This window comes from Leucopleurus acutus (assembly GCF_964270905.1).
Source record: "Leucopleurus acutus genome assembly, chromosome: 8".
Lineage (NCBI taxonomy): Eukaryota > Metazoa > Chordata > Mammalia > Artiodactyla > Delphinidae > Leucopleurus > Leucopleurus acutus.
Window position 1 is genome coordinate 66,425,346 of NC_139151.1, and position 18,977 is coordinate 66,444,322.

General features: G+C 47.0%; 1 protein-coding gene across 2 annotated transcripts in view; it reads left to right on the plus strand.

Annotated features, from left to right (window-relative positions):
* The first annotated feature begins 299 nt into the window (after positions 1-299).
* PARVA (parvin alpha) overlaps positions 300-18,977 on the plus strand; it is a 178,338-nt gene continuing 159,660 nt past the window's right edge. The window contains exon 1 of one of the 2 annotated variants that reach the window (XM_082844859.1): positions 300-507. In XM_082844859.1, coding sequence (XP_082700985.1) covers positions 372-507 — 136 coding nt within the window. In that variant the 5' untranslated portion in view covers positions 300-371. The remainder of the gene's footprint in view (positions 508-18,977) is intronic. The other variant, XM_082844860.1, reaches the window with a different exon arrangement.

Consider the following 18,977-nt stretch of genomic DNA (forward strand, 5'->3'; position numbering starts at 1 on the left):
TGGAGCGGGGAACTCTGCTGAGTGCGGAGCCGGGGCAAGTACGGCCTCCAGGCTCCAGGGCTCCCAGGCTGAGAGGGTCATACACACCGAAACAGGTAAGGCCGCACGTCCTGCAAGGGGCAGGTCTGGGGCATCCTCCCTGCTCCGGGCAGCAGCGGGGCGCGGGCCCCGAGCGCGCAGCTCCTTTCAGGGCGGAGGGCGGCGCGAGGGAGGGAGAGAGGGAAGGGAAAGGCGAGCGTGAGCTGCCTCAAATGCTTGGAATAATTCCGCTTCCGTTTGGAAAGCCGCAGCCTCAGTCCCGCCGCGCTCGCCGCGCCCGCCCGGCGCCCGCTCCGCGTCCCGACCGGCCCGCGGCTGCCCGCTTCGTCGCCATGGCCACCTCCCCGCAGAAGTCGCCGTCTGTCCCCAAGTCCCCCACTCCCAAGTCGCCCCCGTCCCGGAAGAAAGATGACTCCTTCTTGGGGAAACTCGGAGGAACTCTGGCCCGGAGAAAGAAAGCCAAGGAGGGTGAGTGCGGCCCGGGCCGGCGAGTTGCCGGGCGCGGGGCCGAGGGGCCGGGGCTCCTCGGGCAGGGCGGGAGCGCGCCGCGGGTGCCCGGCGCCGGGGAGCGGGGCGCGCGGCGGTGCGGGCGCGCGCTGCCCGGGAATGTCTCATGGGGCCGGGCCTCGCCGCAGCCCTGCTCTGGGTCGCCCGGGCGCTGCCCTCCTGGGCCCCGCGGCGATCGGGTGTGGCAACTCGGGCCTGCAACTAGGCGACGCCCGCGCTGGGCCGGGGGCCGAGGAGGCGGCCGGGCCCGCCAGCCCGGAGGCGGCGTCCTCCCCTGGGCCCAAGTCCCCGCCTTCTCCGCGCCGAAGGCTGGCAGTTTCCAAGTTTCTTCTGAAACTTTTTTGGGCGCCGTCATTCTCACTCTTTGCCTTCATTGGTCTTTGAAATCAGATCATTTCCTAGACCTGCTGAAGTGTACGGTAGCAGCCTTGGCCTCTGGATCTCTCGTCCGTCCCCAGGGCCCAGCAGGGCTCTGTTAATGTGTAGATCAACACCAAATGTTTGTCGAACGAATGAGTGGAGAGGTGGCAGTCCTAGCAGTCCCGCCTTGTGATTAATGATAAACTCACACCCAAGGAGAAAACCTCGATTAGACACACTTGTAGCATCCTGGGATCTGATCTGACCCTTCTGTGAACTCAAGAGTTAAGGGCTCTCGCAAAAACCATTTTCTTTTTCTCACCAGGGTGAATTGAGGTGATCTTATTTTTTTCCAGGACAGTTTACATGTAAAATATTTTGTCCCATGGGCAGATTTTGCATCCTTTTTTTTTTAATTGAAGTATAGTTGATTTACAATATTGTGTTTGTTTCAGGTGTACTGCATAGCGATTCAGTATTTTTTGCAGACTATTACAAGATAATGGGTATAATTCCCTGTGCTATACAGTATATCCTTGTTGCGTATCTACTTTATATATAATAGTTTGTATCTGTAATCTCACACCCCTAACTTGTCCCTCCCTGCTTCTCTCTTTCCTTTGATAACCACAAGTTTGTTTTCTATGTCTGTGAGTCTGTTTCTGCTTTGCATATACATTCATCTGTATTATTTTTTAGATTCTACATATAAGTGATATCATACAGTATTTGCCTTTGTCTGGCTTAATTCACTAAGCCTAATATTCTCTAGGTCCATCCATGTTGCTGCAAATGGCAGTGTTTCTTTTTTATGGCTGAGTAACATTCCACTGTGTGTGTGTATATATATATATATATATATATATATATATATATATATATATATGCACCACATCTATTTTTTTTAAACACCTTTATTGGAGTATAGTTGCTTTACAATGTTGTGTTAGTTTCTGCTGTATAACAAAGTGAATCAGCTGTACGTATACATATATCCCCATATCTCCTCCCTCTTGTGTCTCCCTCCCACCCTCCCTACCCCACCCCTCTAGGTGGTCACAAAGCCCTGAGCTGATCTCCCTGTGCTATGCGGCTGCTTCCCACTAGCTATCTGTTTTACATTTGGTAGTGTATATATGTCCATGCCACTCTCTGACTTCGTCCCATCTTACTCTTCCCCCTCCCCGTGTCCTCAAGTGCATTCTCTACATCTGCATTTTTATTCCTGTCCTGCCCCTGGGTTCATTAGAACCTTTTTTTTTTTTTTTTAAGATTCCATATATATGTGTTAGCATACGGTATTTGTTTTTCTCTTACACCACATCTTATTAATCCCATCATCTATTGATAGGCACTTGGGTTGCTTCCACATCTTGGCTATCGTAAATAGTGCTGCTATGAACATTGGGGTACATGTATCTTTTTGAATTAGAGTTTTCATCTTTTCCAGATATATACCCAGGAGTGGAATTGCTGGGTCATATGATAGTTCTATTTTTAGTTTTTTAAGGACCCTCCATACTGTTTTCCAAAGTGGCTGCACCAATTTACATTCCCACCAACAGTAGACAAGGGTTCCCTTTTCTTCACATCCTCTCCACCATTTATTTGTAGCATCCTGATTTTTATTTTGAATAATGAGGTGACAGTTGGAAAAAGGGCTAGTGACTGGTGTGTAGGTAGAAGATGCTTAGTTAAAAAATTTTTTATTTTCATAGACTTCAGTGGTTTGGGAATAAACATTTTTAAGTTTGTGATGATATGTAAAATAAGTTTCATGTTCCTGAGTTATCTTAAAGCATGAAAAAGAACTCAGTGTTGAGAATTATCAAGTTTGATACAAAGAACTAGACTTCTATTCTCTATATTGAATTGAGAAGCAGCAAAACATATCCCCAAAAATGTCCCTGCCCTCCCTCCAGTGTGCTTATTTCGGAAAACCGTTGTGTGAGTAGTGTGTAGCTGGTAACAAATTGTGAAACCCTGGATTGGAGGGTCTTTTCCTAGGTATCCCTGTAACTTTTTCCTACAGTGTTCCCGATATGGGCTCTCCAGCTTGAGACTGGGCAACTGAGAATTACTGAAGCTCATGACCTACCAGAAGTGCTCACCCCACTTTGCCAACTCTTTGGAAAAGTTTACTTTATATTGAGCTCAAAGGTGGTCTCTCTGTATGTACTCCTATTCTGTTCATGCAGCCAGGAGAACGAGTGGGACGGTGGCTCTTCACTCTCTCCAAGTGGACCAGCCTGTTTTGTGGAGCCCCTTGATCAGTCCAAACATCCTCTGTTCCAGTCGCTGGTCCTCACAGATGAGCTTCATGGCCCCTTGGTATCCTATCTTTTCAGTTTCAGTCAGGGTCTGTGCAAGAAACAGAAGGGCACATTAGTTGGGATTTTTAAAATAATGTGTTGAAGGGACTGTTTACAGAGATGTGGGCAGGGTGAAGAGAACCCAGAAGTCTGCTGAGACACCTAGGAGCTACCACCAAGGGGAAGCCATTACCACCCCTAGGCCTGAAGGGCCAGGGGAGCAAACCGCAACCCACTGAGAGCTGGAGCTATGGAAGGGGCGCTGCCTGGTAGGAACTGTAGCTGTAGAGGGACACAGCCACTGTCGGAAATGTAGAGATGGATCAGGGAGACAGTGGCGCAAGAGGTACTTGCATGTTCTCTCTCTTCTTGCCCTTGAACCTCTTGCTGGTTCTGCCCATTGGCCAGACCCCGTGGGAAGTCACCAGGGCAAGGGAATCTGGGTGATGCAATACGTCGGGGTCAGCTCCCTTAGGGCGCAGAGCAATGCAGAGAGTAGATCATAGTGGGAGTGTTGAGAAACAGAGAATAACTAGCAGACTCTTAAAGTGAGCTGCCCAGAAGTCAACACAGTATGGTGGTAGTCCGGTCCATGAGGACAGGGCTGTCACCTCCTTTGTTCTAGCAGAGACACCACATTCTGTTAATGCAGCTGAGGCTGCTTTCCTTTATCCTGCCAGCAGCATCACGGCTATCTCTGAGCTTGTTACCAGCTCACTCAAAGACATTTTAATGTTTGTTGCTCCTAAATCATTCCCTTCCCTATCTTGGATTGGCTCAGTTGGGTTTTTGAAACCAAGGGCAAGATCTTATTTTTATCCTTGTTATAGTACTTAACTGTTAAGTCCTGATTCTGTTATTCAGTCTGTTAGCTAATCCAGGGGATGTAAGGGGGTGAATGGAAGAGCATGTGCTTCTTCTAAAGGGATGCCGTCACCCAGCTATAGCCGCTTGCTGCTACACGGGGTGGTCCTGCAAAGTCAAAGACGGCAGTGGGGTTGGTCTGCAATGACCTGCTCTTGGCGAGCACGTGCTGGAGCTCAGTGATCGGTGCTTTCCCTGTCAAGGGCCCACTGACCATCTCTTCAGTAACAATAAGGCTAGGTCTTGCTCTGGATCCTGCATAAACTCACAGCTCTGTGCTTTGCAGAGACTGCCTTCTTCCATGTTCCCCCTAGTGTTCTGGAACCTCCCATTCTTCATGATTCCTCAAGATCATGGACGTTGGTCTATCCACAAATTTCCCCAGTGCTTTGGCGTAGAATTCTCCTGGGCCCAAGGACTCCCATTCATTCACTTGAAACCTGTTGTGTCTCACAGTCAGATACATGTTAGAATATTTAGGTCAATAATTTCATATTAAAAGTATGTTTTCCTAAGAATACCTACTAACATATATCATAGAATGACTGGAAGTCTCATAAGAACATAGTAAAACTAATGATCACTCCTGTGTTTCATAAGAAAAAAATAGCATGAGGGAGGCAAGAGAGAATAGAGGCTAAAAGCATGGTCTTTGGGACCAGACATATTTGGGCTTGATTTCTGGTCTGGCTATTTATTTATTGCTATGACTTCGGACAAGTTCCTCAATGCTTCGAAACCTCCGTTCATCCATAAAATGGGAATAAAAATTCCTTCCTTACATGGAGGTTGTGAGGCTTAAATGAAACAAAGCATGGCACAAATAATGGAAGCTATTAAAATTGACAGCTCAGTTTTAAATAGTCTTTCAAATTTGAAATAGTCTTTTCATCATGGACTGCAAGAAGATTCTGCAGGTTCTGCAAAAAGCTCCACACGACAGTATGAAGCCTGTGTAGCACTATTTTGGTCCTTTAGAAATTAGGGATCTTTCTTTGCAAGTCAGATCATCCTGTTTCCCAAGATGTCACATTTCAGCATTTACAAATACCTGGTCCCATTCTCATGAGTTGTAGCTAGGGAGCTTTTGTGTTTCCTCTGTGGATCTTCTCGTTTTGGGTTTCCAGTCCCCATTTATGCTGTGTAGTTCTTAGACTAGCCTTTCAGAGTCTACTTGCCAAAGGGCCGCTTTTCACCTGCCTTCCTCCAAATCTGTCCTCACGACTTGCTCTTTCCAGGAATGTCATCTTGAATTGTATCTCCCAGCTGAAGGTGCCCTAAATTAGGCCTGCAGCAATGGTTATTCCTATATTTTAACCACTTATTTATCATCCCTCAGAGTTTTTATATTTTGTCTGGTGCCCAAAGTGTACCATTTTGGTTCTCATTGGCTGTCCCATGTAACTGGGGGAAATCCCCAAATTCTGCAATAGCTTTATGGTTTCTAGAGTGAGCAGAAGCCTCAGCATTGCTGAGCAATCCTTCTCTCCTAATCAGCTTGCATCTTCATTTTCCAAAGTGCCATGTTGAAACCCTTGTCACTCAAGCTCTTCCCCAGACCTTGAGTTAGAAAATTAAGTGCCAGGTATGAACTTGTTCAAATTTTCTTCACCCCCCCACCCGCCAGTCCCATCTGTATCTACACCTGTCCTTTCCTGTCCCCTCCCTCTCTTAGTCCCCTCCGAGGAGGTCCTTTCTTCCCTTGCTCATGAGGCCCTTCACTTCCACTTCTTCCCAGACTTGGCATAGCCATATCGTTTTTCTCATATCCCCAATCTTTTTCATGCTGCTCTAGCACCTTAACATCTGCAAATATGCTTGAGCCTTTGCCATTTGTAGACACTCCCGATGCTGGTTTCCTCTTAGTTGCTCACCAGAGGCCTTGGAAAAGTTGTCTGCACTGGCTTCCCCTTTCTGCACTCCTAGTCACTTGCTGATCCGCTATTCCCATTCTTTCACCAGTTATTTATTGAGTTGCCTGCCATGTGACAGGCACTGTGTTAGGTGCTGGGATATGGCAGGGAACAAACAGACAAACATCCCTGCCTTCATGAGCTTGCCTTCTAGTAGAAAAGACAAGATTAATTGGTAAAATGTACATATTGTATTAGAGTAGTGATAAGTGCTCTAGAGCGAAATAAAGCAGGGAAGGGGGAAATGGAGCGTTGTGGAGTGAGGGAGGAGGGATGGTTGACAGTTTTAAATAGGGTGGCTAGAGAAGGCCTCACCGAGAAGGGTTTACTTGGGTAAGGTCCTGAGGAAGTGAGCGAGCACAGTATGTGTATCTTGGAGAAGAACACTGCAGGTAGAGGGAATGGCAGATTCAAAGACCCTGAGGCGGGAGTGGGCCTGGTGTCTTGAGGACAACTGTGGAAGGTGGTGAGGTCTCAGGGGTAATTAGAGTGAGGGGACAGCTGTGTAGTGTTCTGGAGGCCCTCGTAAGCCTGGGGCCTTTACTCAGAGGGACGCGGGAAGTTTTGTGCCGAGGAATAATATGATCACGCTTGCTCTGATGGTGGCAAGTGGCTGAGGGGGGCAGGAGTGGAAACAGGGAGGTGAGTTAGGAGGCCACTGTAATGATCCAGGTGAGAGACAGAGATGGTCTAGCACTGAGCGGTAGCAGTGGAGGGGTGAGCGTTCAGTTCTGGATATAGTTTGAAGATACAGTGGATAGGATCTGTTGAAAGATCGGCTGGAAGGTGAGAGAGTAGAATCAGGATGACTCCAGGGTTTGGGTTTGAACAAACCCAAAGATGGAATTGACGTTAACTGAGTTGGAGAATTCTACAGGAAGAGCTGATGTGGGGAGAAAGAGCAGGACTCTCTTTTGGACCTGTTTAGTTAGAGGTGCCTCCTGGACTTCCTGGGGCCATATTGAGTTCGCAGTTGGTTCTAGGAATCTAGCTCAGGGGAGGGTTCTGGGCTGGAGACACCTCTGTGTGTAGGTGTACTTAAAACCATGAGACTGAAGGAGATCATCAAGGAAGGCGTATAGGACGTAGAAGAGGTTCATGGACTTTCCAACATTTAGAAATTGGGAGATGAGGGGGAACCAGCGAGAGAGGCTGGAAAGGAGTGACCAGTGTGATAGGAGGGGAAGTGGGAGAGTGTGGACTCCTGGAAGTCGATTGAAGAATTTTTTCTGTTCCCAAGATTTACACTTCACTGGCTAAATTCTCCAGAATCCAGTCTCCTTTTCAATCGTCACTCCACTTGGGCTCTTGGTGGCGTTCGTATTATTCAACTTTTTCTTTTTATAAATTTATTTATTTATTTGTTTGTTTGTTTATTTATGGCTGCATTGGGTCTTCGTTGCTATGCACGGGCTTTCTCTAGTTGCGGCGAGCGGGGGCTACTCTTCATTGTGGTGCATGGGCTTCTCATTGCGGTGGCTTCTCTTTGTTGCAGAGCACAGGCTCTAGGCGTGCGGGCTCAGTAGTTGTGGCCCGCGGGCTCTAGAGCACAGGCTCAGTAGTTGTGGCAGATGGGCTTAGTTGCTCCGCGGCATGTGGGATCTTCCCAGACCAGGGATAGAACCCATGTTCCCTGCATTGGCAGGCGGATTCTTAACCACTGTGCCACCAGGGAAGTCCCTCAACTTTTTCTTTCTTAAAATTTCTTAAAATTCTCTTCTCCCTTGATCTTATCCACACTGAATTGTTCCCTGTGTCTATTTTTTTTGGACTCCTTCTCGAGCTTCTGTTATTTGTTTACCTCTCAGCAGCATTTCCCGGGGGCCTGACTTCACCTGCTTTGCCCTCTCATTCTGCTTTCCTCTCCATGGATTTTCTCACTTACTCCCATGGCTTCAAGGGCCACCTGGCCATTTGTGGTTCCCCAATCCACATCTCAGATCCAGATCTTGTATCCAGATACATCTTTCCACTGTCTCCTGGATGTGTCACGGGATCCTCAGATTCAGCATGCCTGTAATGGAATTATTATTGTCCCACTTGCCCAAATCTGCTTCTCCTCTTCCACCATCCCACCAGCTGCCTAAGGTGGAAATGGTGCAGTTGTCCTCTGTTTCAGAGGTCAGCAACTTTTTTCAAAGAGGCAGGTAGTAAATATTTTAGACTTTGCTGGCCCTCTGGCCTCTACACAGCTCTGCCCTTGAGGCCACAGATGATGGGCAGATGAACCAGCGTGGCTGTGTTCCAATGAAACTGTACTTATGGACACTGAAGTTTGAACTTCACATAATTTTAATATGTCACAAAATATTCTTTTTCTTTTGTTCTTTTTCAGTCACTTGTAAAATATGAAAACCGTTCCTAGTAGTGGGGCTGTGCAAAAATGGATGGAGGCTGGATATGGCCTTGGGCAGTAGTTCGCCCATCCCTGCTCTGTTTCATCCCCACAGCCAATCATCTCTCACGAGGTCCTGCTAATTCTGCCATCTAAATATTGCTGCCTTAATGCAGGCCTCATGAGTGCTCTTTGTCTTCTTTGGGATTGCTTATTTTATTAATCTTTAGCGTCTTTATTTTCCACCTGAAGTATTGCCGTATCCACCCCACTAGTCTCCCTAGCTCTGGTCCTTTTTTGTTCAACCCACCCTTCATCCTTTTGCCGATATGTGATTTTATTAAGCACCGAGATAACATCTCCCCAGCAAACTTCTTAGCGTGGTGTTAAGTCCTTCACAGTTTTTCCGTGGTCTGCCTTTTTTTTTGTTTTTTTTTTTTTTTTTTGGCGGTACGCGGGCCTCTCACTGTTGCGGCCTCTCCCGTTGCGGAGCACAGGCTCCGGACTCGCAGGCTCAGCGGCTATGGCTCATGGGCCCAGCCGCTCCGCGGCATGTGGGATCTTCCCGGACCGGGGCACAAACCTGTGTCCCCTGCATCGGCAGGCGGACTCCCAACCACTGCGCCACCAGGGAAGCCCCGTGGTCTGCCCTTTTGGTCTAGTCTCCATTATATCCCTTTCAAGAAGCCTCCATTTTAGCTATACGAAAATGCTCTTCATTCCCCAAACACATCATGTTCTTCCACGTGTTTTCACCTTTAGACATGTGGTTCCATGTTTCTGGAATGACCTTCTTCCCTTCTCTCTGCAACAAACTCCTGTTCAATCATTGAGACCCAACTCAGATATCCCGTCCTGCTTGATGCCTTCTGTAGCTCCCCTAGGAAGAGTGAGACGCTTCCCTTTGTGGGAAGACGCTTCCTTCTGTGCTGCCATGTGGCTGTGCATGTCACGTTATGACGAGAGTTCTCCTCCTGTGCTCCTCCTGCCTGGCATAGTATTTAACACATAATGATATTGCAATTTCTATGGAATGAATTTCCCCATATTTACCTTGGTGAAAACAGCCCACCACTAACTGGTTGTGTAACCTTAGACAAGGCTCTTCCCCTTTACCCGTTTCTAACATCAGGCGATTAGGCTAAGTAACCTTTCAGGGCCCTTGCAGCTCTGGTATTCTATGACTTCGGAGCTCTCATTTCACCAGGCTTCTCTCAAATTCAGTTTTATTGTCTGTGTAGGGTGGTCTGGGAGTGACATCATCACAAAGACCTCTTTCTTTCCTCCACTAATGAAGGCACCTCTGTGTCGGGAGGAGGAGATGGAAACCAGGATAAGTGGGCTGCGGTCCAAGGACACCTCCATATTAGGAATCGGTCTCCTTGTCTCATGGAATATCTCCATTTGGTTAACAAGCGCAGCTCATAATTATGTTTTAGCCATTAGTACAGGAGGAGAGATGAAATCCTTATGTAAACATGTGTAAGCATCTAAAATCTCCACTTACTGCCATGGGAAAAAGAACACAGTTGAGGAAAGCGCTACAACAGTTTTAATAATAAAAGGCTTTAAAAATACTTTTAAAAATAAAAATAAAATACCTTAAAAAAAGATGTAAACATTCTCTTACATATTCAATATGTTCTGTAGCCTGCAGTCAGTAGGAAATCCAAATGAGGGCTTTGCCTGAGGACCAGGGCCCCCGGGAAAAGATGGCCTCATCCTTTCTTTTCCATCTTCCCTGTAGACTCCAGAGGACAGAAGTTGTATTTGTTCTGTTCACATTGTATCTCAGGTGCCTAGCACAGCATCGGCACTTAACAGGTGCTCTGCAAAGCAGTATTTAAGTGCCTGAAAGGTCAGTGGGGATAAGATGCCCAGGTTACTTCGAACTCTGCTCTAAGCTTCGATGACTCTTCTGGGGCCTTGATTCCATCCAGGCCTCGCTTCTGGCTGTGTGTGTGTGTGTGTGTGTGTGTGTGTGTGTGTGTGTGTGTGGCTTAGAAAACTGCCTCCCCCCTCCCCTCAGGAATCTCTTTGTGGGAAGACATTATCACTTAGCTCTGTTATTTGACAAACACACAAAGGCCCCCAGAGACCAGAGGTGTGGGTCCTAGAATCTGTGGGCGCGGATTGGGCAGCGGCAGCAGAGCGCCTGAGAGGAAGCCCACTGGCCAAGGGTGGGACAAGGCCAGCATTCTTTGTTTTCATTTGTGGAAATGGCATTGCACACGTTCATGTTAAAGTGCTTCAATGAAGAAGGACCGAGGTGGAGTAGCCTAATTGCAAGGTTTGGGGGAGACAAGAGAAACGTGCAGATGGAACTCTACAAGAGAGATTCAGAATCCCTTTCGTTCCTCCAAGTTGGCCCTGTTCCCCCGCCCCGTTTATCCCTTCCTGCCTCTCTCAGCTTCATTTACTCACTAAGTGCAGAACTAAGGAAATCTGAAAATCGGCCAGAGCCCGGCCACGATTGTTACTTCCCAGCAAGGGAGCTCCATCACTACAACTCTCCCCACTCCAGCCCACCAAGAAAAAGAACCTCCCAAAGCAGAGGGTGGCTGATGCCAGGCCCGCCTGAGCTCTGCCTCGCTCCTGTTCATGGTCGCTGCCTCCTTGTCAGGCCCGGGAAGAATATCTGTGTGGGGTGGGGGCCCTCTAGCACTCGCTTACAATCTGGTTCTCCTAGCATTTACTAAGTGATCATTCTGTTTGCTCCGAACATACCCACCTGCCGCAGCCTTAGAAAAACCAACTTTGTGACTAGTGTCATTGGCTTCCCTTCAAACCAGCCTTAGGGAAATGTTAGGCCATGGATGGAAGAGCAGTGAACTTCATCAGTTTAAACAGAAATAGTCTTAACTACCGCACACTCTCTTGGGGGAAGGAAGAATGAACCAAATCACTTAGCTCCTGACTTTTTAAATAAAAGTTGTTTTTTCTTCCCCATTATAAAATTAACCCATACTTATGGGATTTATGGGAAAATAGAAAGAGAAAACAATCATGCAATGTTCCAATTCCCAAAGGCAATCACTATTAGGATTTGGGGTGGGTTTTTTTCTCTCCTTTTTCCTTCTTTATAACTTTTCTTTTTTTATAATTGTAATTATACCATGTATATTATATAGATAAAAATTCTGTATCTTTATTTTCATTTATTATAATGTAAATAGTTTTCATGTTATTATAGTTTTTAATTAAACATACTTTTTATTGGTGCATAATATTCCACCGAGTGAATGTCCTATTGTTTACTTAACCATTTCTTTTGGTGCTTTTAAAATTTTTTCTAGAAATAATGCCTAAAGTGTTGTTGTTTTTTTTTTAATATTCAGAGTAATTTTTTTTTGACTGGAGCTCCAGAAGTACAATTATAGGGTCAAAGGGTAACAGTTGGCTTGCTTACTATTAATATTTTATAATTGATAACCAGGAGACATGACTGCTTTGGGGTCTGGGTGGTCTTCCTGGTAGGTTGTTTGAAAGTAAAACCAACATTGTTAGGCTGAAAGTTTCTGTTCTGGCAGGACCAGGTCACCTGTGGGGTGGGGTAGGATGGGAAATGAATGGGTCAGGAGAGCACAGATTTCCATCCTGGCCACTGATACGTGCAAAGTAAGCTCTAGTACAGGCAGGTCTTCATTTCAGAACATCCTCTCATGGCCGTTCTTCAACCTTCCATGGCCTGGTCTATAACAGGACCCAAGGTGTGTCCGCCTTGGCAGTAATCATCCTTGAAGTCACAGCTGCCACCCTCTGCCACTCTGAGTTCTCACCAGGCGCAGGTAAGACCCAGTGGAGGTTTGTTCAAGAAGCCCCTCCTTCCCTTGATCACTTCCTCCCATCTCCTAATCTCTGAATTCTTGGACTTGCCCCACAAGTCGGTAACCACAGACGAATGGGAGGTAATCGCAAGACAGGGGGCTGAGTGCCACAGCAGACAAATCTGGATCTCAGGGGTGAAGGGCCCCTTAGGCGACGTGGTGCTTTCAAGCTGGGTCTTGAAGCCAGAGGAGGAACCCCACAGGCTGACAAGAGAAGGGACGGGATTCGGGAGCCTTCTGAGTTTCAGGTTGGATTTTGACAGAGTGGGCAGGGCTGATGCCTCTGGGGCTCAGTTTCCTCAACCTGCTTAGGAGGCAGTAGTCAGGTGTCCCATTTCACCTCCTGAGAATGGATCAGAGCCAGCTGGAGCATGTAATTATCACACCCAGCACCCCAGGGAGTATTTCTGGGGAATCACTTGTGGAGGCAGATCCCCTCCCTAGGAGTGATGTATTGCGGGCATTTATTTCATCGCTGAGTCATATCCCATCTCTCTTCACTCATTCCCTTATCTCTTTTAAAATCCAGAGGCAACTCCCCTCTTCTAGGCTGTGAAAAACGCAGCCTGACCCTGAGGAGCTGGGGATGATGCAGCAGATCTCCTGGGGCTGATGATGTTGGATGGCAGATGGGCAAGGCTGCCGGCCTGTGTCTGCTCCCTCAATGATGTAAACCCAAGGTCGCAGAGCTCCCGACTACACCACAGGGCTCGGTGGAGCCAGGCTCTGCACTTGTTTCTTTCTAGGAAACGTTCATCGGTAGAATAATCTGCCAATTGCAGTATTACATTGACTTTTCAATTCAAAACAATTCTTCCTAAAGCAGTTTTTGTCTTGGCCGGCATGGCTTTGGCTGTGGGGCCTGCTGGGAGGGAAAATGCATCCTGTGGGGCAGGGAAGTGAGAGAGGAGTTCAGGAAGAGGGTCTGCAACACCAGTCACCCAGTTTCGGGGGCAAGGGCACTCCTGGTCCGTGGGCACCGAGATGGCAGGGTGCAGGGATCCCTGGCACCTTTTGGGTGTCTGCGTCCTGAATCAGGGAGGCTCCTCCAAGTGTAGGTGGGGTCTGAGATTCAGGGTCCTGGGGACAGAAGCTGGCAGAACCTAGCAGGCAAGTCAGGACCCTAGCTGAGGAGGAAAGGAGCAGGGGCAGGCTAAGGCTCAGTGTGGACTCGGGACTCCCTGGCCCCCCAGAGTGGAGGTAGGAGGGGAGGCTGCCAAGGCTCATGGGAAGCCTGGGTCTCGTCTCGCTCAGCCTCCCCTACACTCCAGGCCTGGAAATAAACTTTCCTTTCAGTGGAGAGGGGTGTTTCTGGTTTATCGAAAGGCGGAGCTATCCAGGGCTCCCAGCCCTGGGGGACAGACCTGCAGATGACAGGTGGTTAATGATGACAGTTGGGAGAAACAGGGGCAGTAGGAACCGACAGTTTGGGTGCTGTCTGCAAAACACAGAAGAAGGGTGGCGCAATTCCATTTTAAAGCAACTCAGGATACAGGCAAGTCCTGAAACAGCCCCTCGCGAGGAGCAGCAGCTGCCTCTTCGCTGAGGGTTGCAGGGCTCAGTAGCCCCTCCAGCACATGGGCAAGGGCCTGGAGAACAGAACGATCTCTTCACCCGCTTTTCCTCCATGCCTGTCATTACGGTAAATTACGAGGCTCCCACGATGACTAGGCAGAGGCAGGTTGATTTGTTCCTTCTGATTGTCACCGTGCCGAACTTGGCGGGGGTGAGGGGCACCCAGATTTCACACCTGGTAATGGCCCTGCCAGGGGTGGATGTTAGCACAGTTGGGACCCGACACTTCAATAAATCTGAGACATTCTGCCTCGGAGATCAAAGTTCAGAATTGCTTAAATTGGTGTTGGAGCAGGTGGGAAACAGGAGTCCAGGGCCATGAATTAGATAGATAGCAATTGTCCTTCGGTTTGTAAGGCTTGAATGTCACTTTTCAAATGATATGACATCAATTTAAGTAATTTGGGCTCCCAGCTACCTAGCCCTTCCATTATTTCTGGTTCTGGGACATGTGGTTCATGGTCTAGCTTATGCTCTTATGTGGACAAAAAATAGAAAACGAAAACCAAAAAACACCTTGCTTGTATCGCTAGGGTTGGACAGTTATGTCGGGTTATCAATTTACATGGGAGTGTGGATGACAATTTCATCTGCTACCTGGATGTGCTGGTAACTCCCCAAGCTACACTTCCAGCCGTGACCTCTCACCTGAGTTTCAGACTCGTTAGCATATGTGGGTCATGGCATTGTCACTTGTGCACAGGGACAGACCTGGATTGTAACACAGGGCACATAATTCTCAAAGGCTTCTGATGAGGTGGGAACGTGCTCTGATTTCTGATGGCAGCTGGAGTCCAGAGGAGAGGTGGTCTGATCCGTATAGAGGAGTGGGTACTTTTTAAAAAAATATTGCAGCTTTATTGAGATACAATTCAGCCGTTTGAGCAGGAAAATTCAGTATTTTTTAATATATTCAAAGTTGTACAACCCTCGACACGACCAACTTTAGAATGTTCTCACCACCCTAAAGAGAAAGCTTGTACCCTCCCCTCCCCATTCCCTTACCTCCGAGTAACCAATCTGTCTCTCTAGATTTACCTATTCTGGACATTTCATATAAAAGGAATCCTGTGATATGTGGTCTTTTGTGACTGACTTTTTTCACTTAGCGTAGTATTTTCAAAGTCCATCCATGTTGTAGCTTGTATCAGTACTTAATTCCTTTTTATGGCTGACCAATGTTGAATATCTATTAAATAGATACACCACATTTTGTTTATCCTTTCCTCAGTTGATGGACATTTGAATGGTTTGTACTTTTTGGCTATTATGAATAATGTGGCTATCAATTTTCACGTGCAAGTTTTTGTGTGGACTTGTGTTTTCATTTCTCTCGGGTATATACCTAGGAGTGTGGCATTGCTGGCTCATAGGCTTAACATGTTGAAGAACTTCCAGGCTGCACTATTTTACCTTCCCACCAGCAGTGTATGAGGGATCCAGTGTCTCTACATCCTCACCAACATTGGTTATTATCTGACCTTTTGATTATAACCCTTCCAGTGGGTGTGAAGAGCACCTCATTGTGGTTTTCATTTGCATCTCCCCAGTGGCTAATGAGGTCGAGCCTCTTTCCATGTGCTTTTTGACCATTTGTAAGTCTTCTTGGGCACTTAGGCTTTTTAAATTCCATAGAGTTCAGTGCACCTCTCCTCCGTCCTGAGCATGATGAGAGCCCTGCCTGCCACCCAGAAAGGTGCACCCCGGGGAAGTCTCATCCTCCCATTTTTTAAATGTTGGCTAGGAGCACTGCAGACATGCTGCATCTTGTACTAGGTGCCGCTTCATCTTGCAGAATGACTGTATTTCTGAAATATTTCCTGTGAAGCGAATTGTCATCATCCTGTTATACCACTGACTTGCATTATTAGAAATTGTTTGTCTGGAATACAGTTTTGTTTTTTTTTTTTTTTTCATTTTCATAGCTTTTTTTTTTTTTTTTTTTTTTTTTTTTGCGGTACACGGGCCTCTCACTGTTGCGGCCTTTCCCGTTGCGGAGCACAGGCTCCGGACGCACAGGCGCAGCGGCCATGGCTCACGGGCCCAGCCACTCCGCAGCATGTGGGATCTTCCCGGACCGGGGCACGAACCCGTGTCCCCTGCATCGGCAGGTGGGCTCTCAACCACTGCACCACCAGGGAAGCCCTGGAATACAGTTTTAACCCCAAATTGTTAAAGAAAAATTATACCAGGAAACTAGCAAAGATTTAAAACGTGTACATTTAAGTGAAATACGGAAATTCTTGGTGATATACCATTGCTTTTCAAATAATAATATTAACACAACAGTGACAATAATTACATAAGTGCGTTGTGCAGTTATGGGCCAGGCAATGCAGTAGAGGCTTTACATATATTAACTTATTTGATCTTCCTAACAACCCCATGACATAGATATTATTAGCATCTCTGCCCCTTTACAGATGTGGAAAGTGAGGGACAGAGAGGCCAGGTAACTTGCCCAAGGTCAGGGCTGGTGTCCTGCTTAAGGTAACACTAGCTGCTGTACGGATAAGCCCCCAATTCTCAGAAACTTAACATCATAAAAGTATATTTCTTGCTTATAGCAGAACCCGATGGCATCGTTATTGATTGGATTGCCTTCCACGTGGTCATTCAGGGATCCAGGCCCCTTACCCCTTATGGCTCTGCCTTCCTTCAGGTTCTTTGAGTCCTCACCAATCAGCCAGCTAGTGAGAGAGAGAACAAGACTGCAGTGGGAAGTTTTTATGGGTCAGGTATGGACATCCATATCACTTCTGTCCACTCACCACTGGTCAGAGCTCAGTTATGGGGCCATACCTACATGTACGAGAGACCAAGAATCATAGTTGAGTTGTCTGCCCAGAGGGCAAGGAAAGGAGCTTTGGCAAGTGCATGCGTCATTTTGCTGTCGCTAGCAAGTGGAAGACGTGGGATTTGAACACTGGCAGTTTGGCTCCAGAGACTAATTCTAAACTAGCACATTCTACCTCCTCACTGTGAACAGTGGCTCAAAGTCTGAGAAAAATGGAGAAGGTCACATCAGTTTTTGCTCGGTTTTCTTCCCACCTGTAACTGTATTTGGTTGCCTGGATGCTGTACTTGGGAATTCTGTCAAAGTTGCTGTCCTTCAGAAAATAATAACAGTGAGAACTAATATTAATTGAGTGTTTGCGCACTTTACATGTTCTGCTTTTTTTAATCTTCACAATTAACCCCAGGAAATAGGGAGCTATAATTACTCCCATTTTCCAGGCGAGGAAGCTGAAGAGAGAGCTTGGTTATGTGTCCAAGGCCATATAAGTGTGTGGTGTCTCTGGGCTTCAAAAGCCCTCACACAGGACCACCGTGCAAGGTAGGGGTTGAAGGGAAGAGAAGATGAGAAAGCCAAATACACCGTAGGTACCATTCAAAACGCAGCCAGAACCTTGTTGGGATCCTGCTTCAAACAAAGCAACTTCTCTAAGTCATTTACGAGACAATTAGGAAAACGTAAACATTCGCGGGAGATTTGATGACATGAAGAAGTTATTGTTAATTTGTCAGGTGGGAGGACGGTTACCTTAAAAGGGAAAAAAGTCCTTATCTTTTTGAGATACATACTGAAATGTATATGGATGACAGGATCAAATGTCTAGGATTTGCTTGAAATCATGCAGTGTCAGTGGAGAAAAGTGGCTGCGAGTTGTCAATTATTGTAGAATGATGATGGGTACATGGAGGATTGTGGTACTAATCTCTCACTTTGGGGTCTATTTGAAATTTTCCATAATAATTACAATAAAGGAGACTTTGATGAATCAGACTATAATGAATGGACTTCCTCTAGCCCCCTGGATGGTAAATGAAGTGCTGGGGGTGGGCTCAGAGCACTGAATGCATTTGCTGGAGAACAGCTGAGCAGCCTGGGGTGTTTTGTAAAGCAGGTCTTCTGGGACTCCGGAAGCCATGGTTTTGCATTGAGATTCAGTGCCCAGAGACTTGAGCTCCTGAAAATGAGCCCCGGGGCCTCCAAAAGGCAGAAGTACAGGCTTCCTGGGTGAGGAGAGATTGGGCCAAAGTCGGGCTCTGCCCTGGCCAAACGGCCTCAGCACAGGCTGCTCGTGCAACCCGTGAAGAACATCTTGCCGAAAGGTACGGCTCAGCCCCAGGCCCCAGCTGCACTTTAATCAAACAGTGAAAATCCATCAAAGACGTGGCCTCCTCAGACAGCCAGTTCGCCGGAGTCCCAGGTGAAGCCAGCTCTTGGCTGGCTGCGGGCCAGGAGGAAGGTGGGCTGCAGGCCCTCCCAAGCCCCTGCCTAAAATCAACAGCCACCGCTCAGCAGCCCGGCTTCCAACCCAATGCAAATTAAGCCTGGCATTTGGAGATGGTATTAAATGTCCTAAATCAATATTCTAGAGGCAGGATCAGAACAATTAAAAACTCTGATTTCCTCCTCAGATCGTTGGAGTATATATGCATATAAGTTGTTCAGTTCATTTTTAAAATTCAGCAGGTTGAAAATGATGGGGGTCTGCTTGGTGGTGCTCTGAACATAGTTCATCCCATTCTCAGTAGCTTTTCCTATTTTTACACGTATCCAGTGAACGTCAAGCACAGAGGTGCTTTCATATATGATGTCACATTTAATCCTTAACAGTAACCATGGGAGGTCCTGTCATGTCCATTTTACAGGTGAGGAAACTGAGGCTCAGAGAGATGAAGTGACTTGCCCAAGGTCTCTCAGCCACTAAGTGGTAGAGCAGGGATGGGAATCCGCTTCTTCATACTCAAATCTAATGCTTTGCCCACCTGGCTTTTCTGAATAGTGTCTATTTTTCATTCGCCAATAATAACTAACAATGATGAATAAAAGAGTAACAATAGTAACTGTTTATTTATTTACAGTTTCTCTGGCTTTAAAGGTGTTGGCTGCTTTTCTAGTTTGTCCATTTCATCAACAAACGTTTATTGAGAGGCAGCCTGGTAGGGAGGTTTCTAGCTCCGGAGCCCCCCAGCCTGCCTGGTCCCACCACACACTGGCTGCATGACCTGGGATTTCTCTCTCAGCCCCAGCTTCCTCATCTGCAAAATGGCATATTACTAGTACCCACTTCACAGGGTTTTCATGAGGACTAAAGGAATTGGTACTTGCAAAGTGTTTAAACTAGAGCCTGACCCTCAGGGGGAGTTCCATATATATGAGTCCCTGGCAGACACTGTCAAGGCCCTAGAGAAAGCTGTGTCTTGACTCTCATGGACTTTACCTCTTAATGTTTAG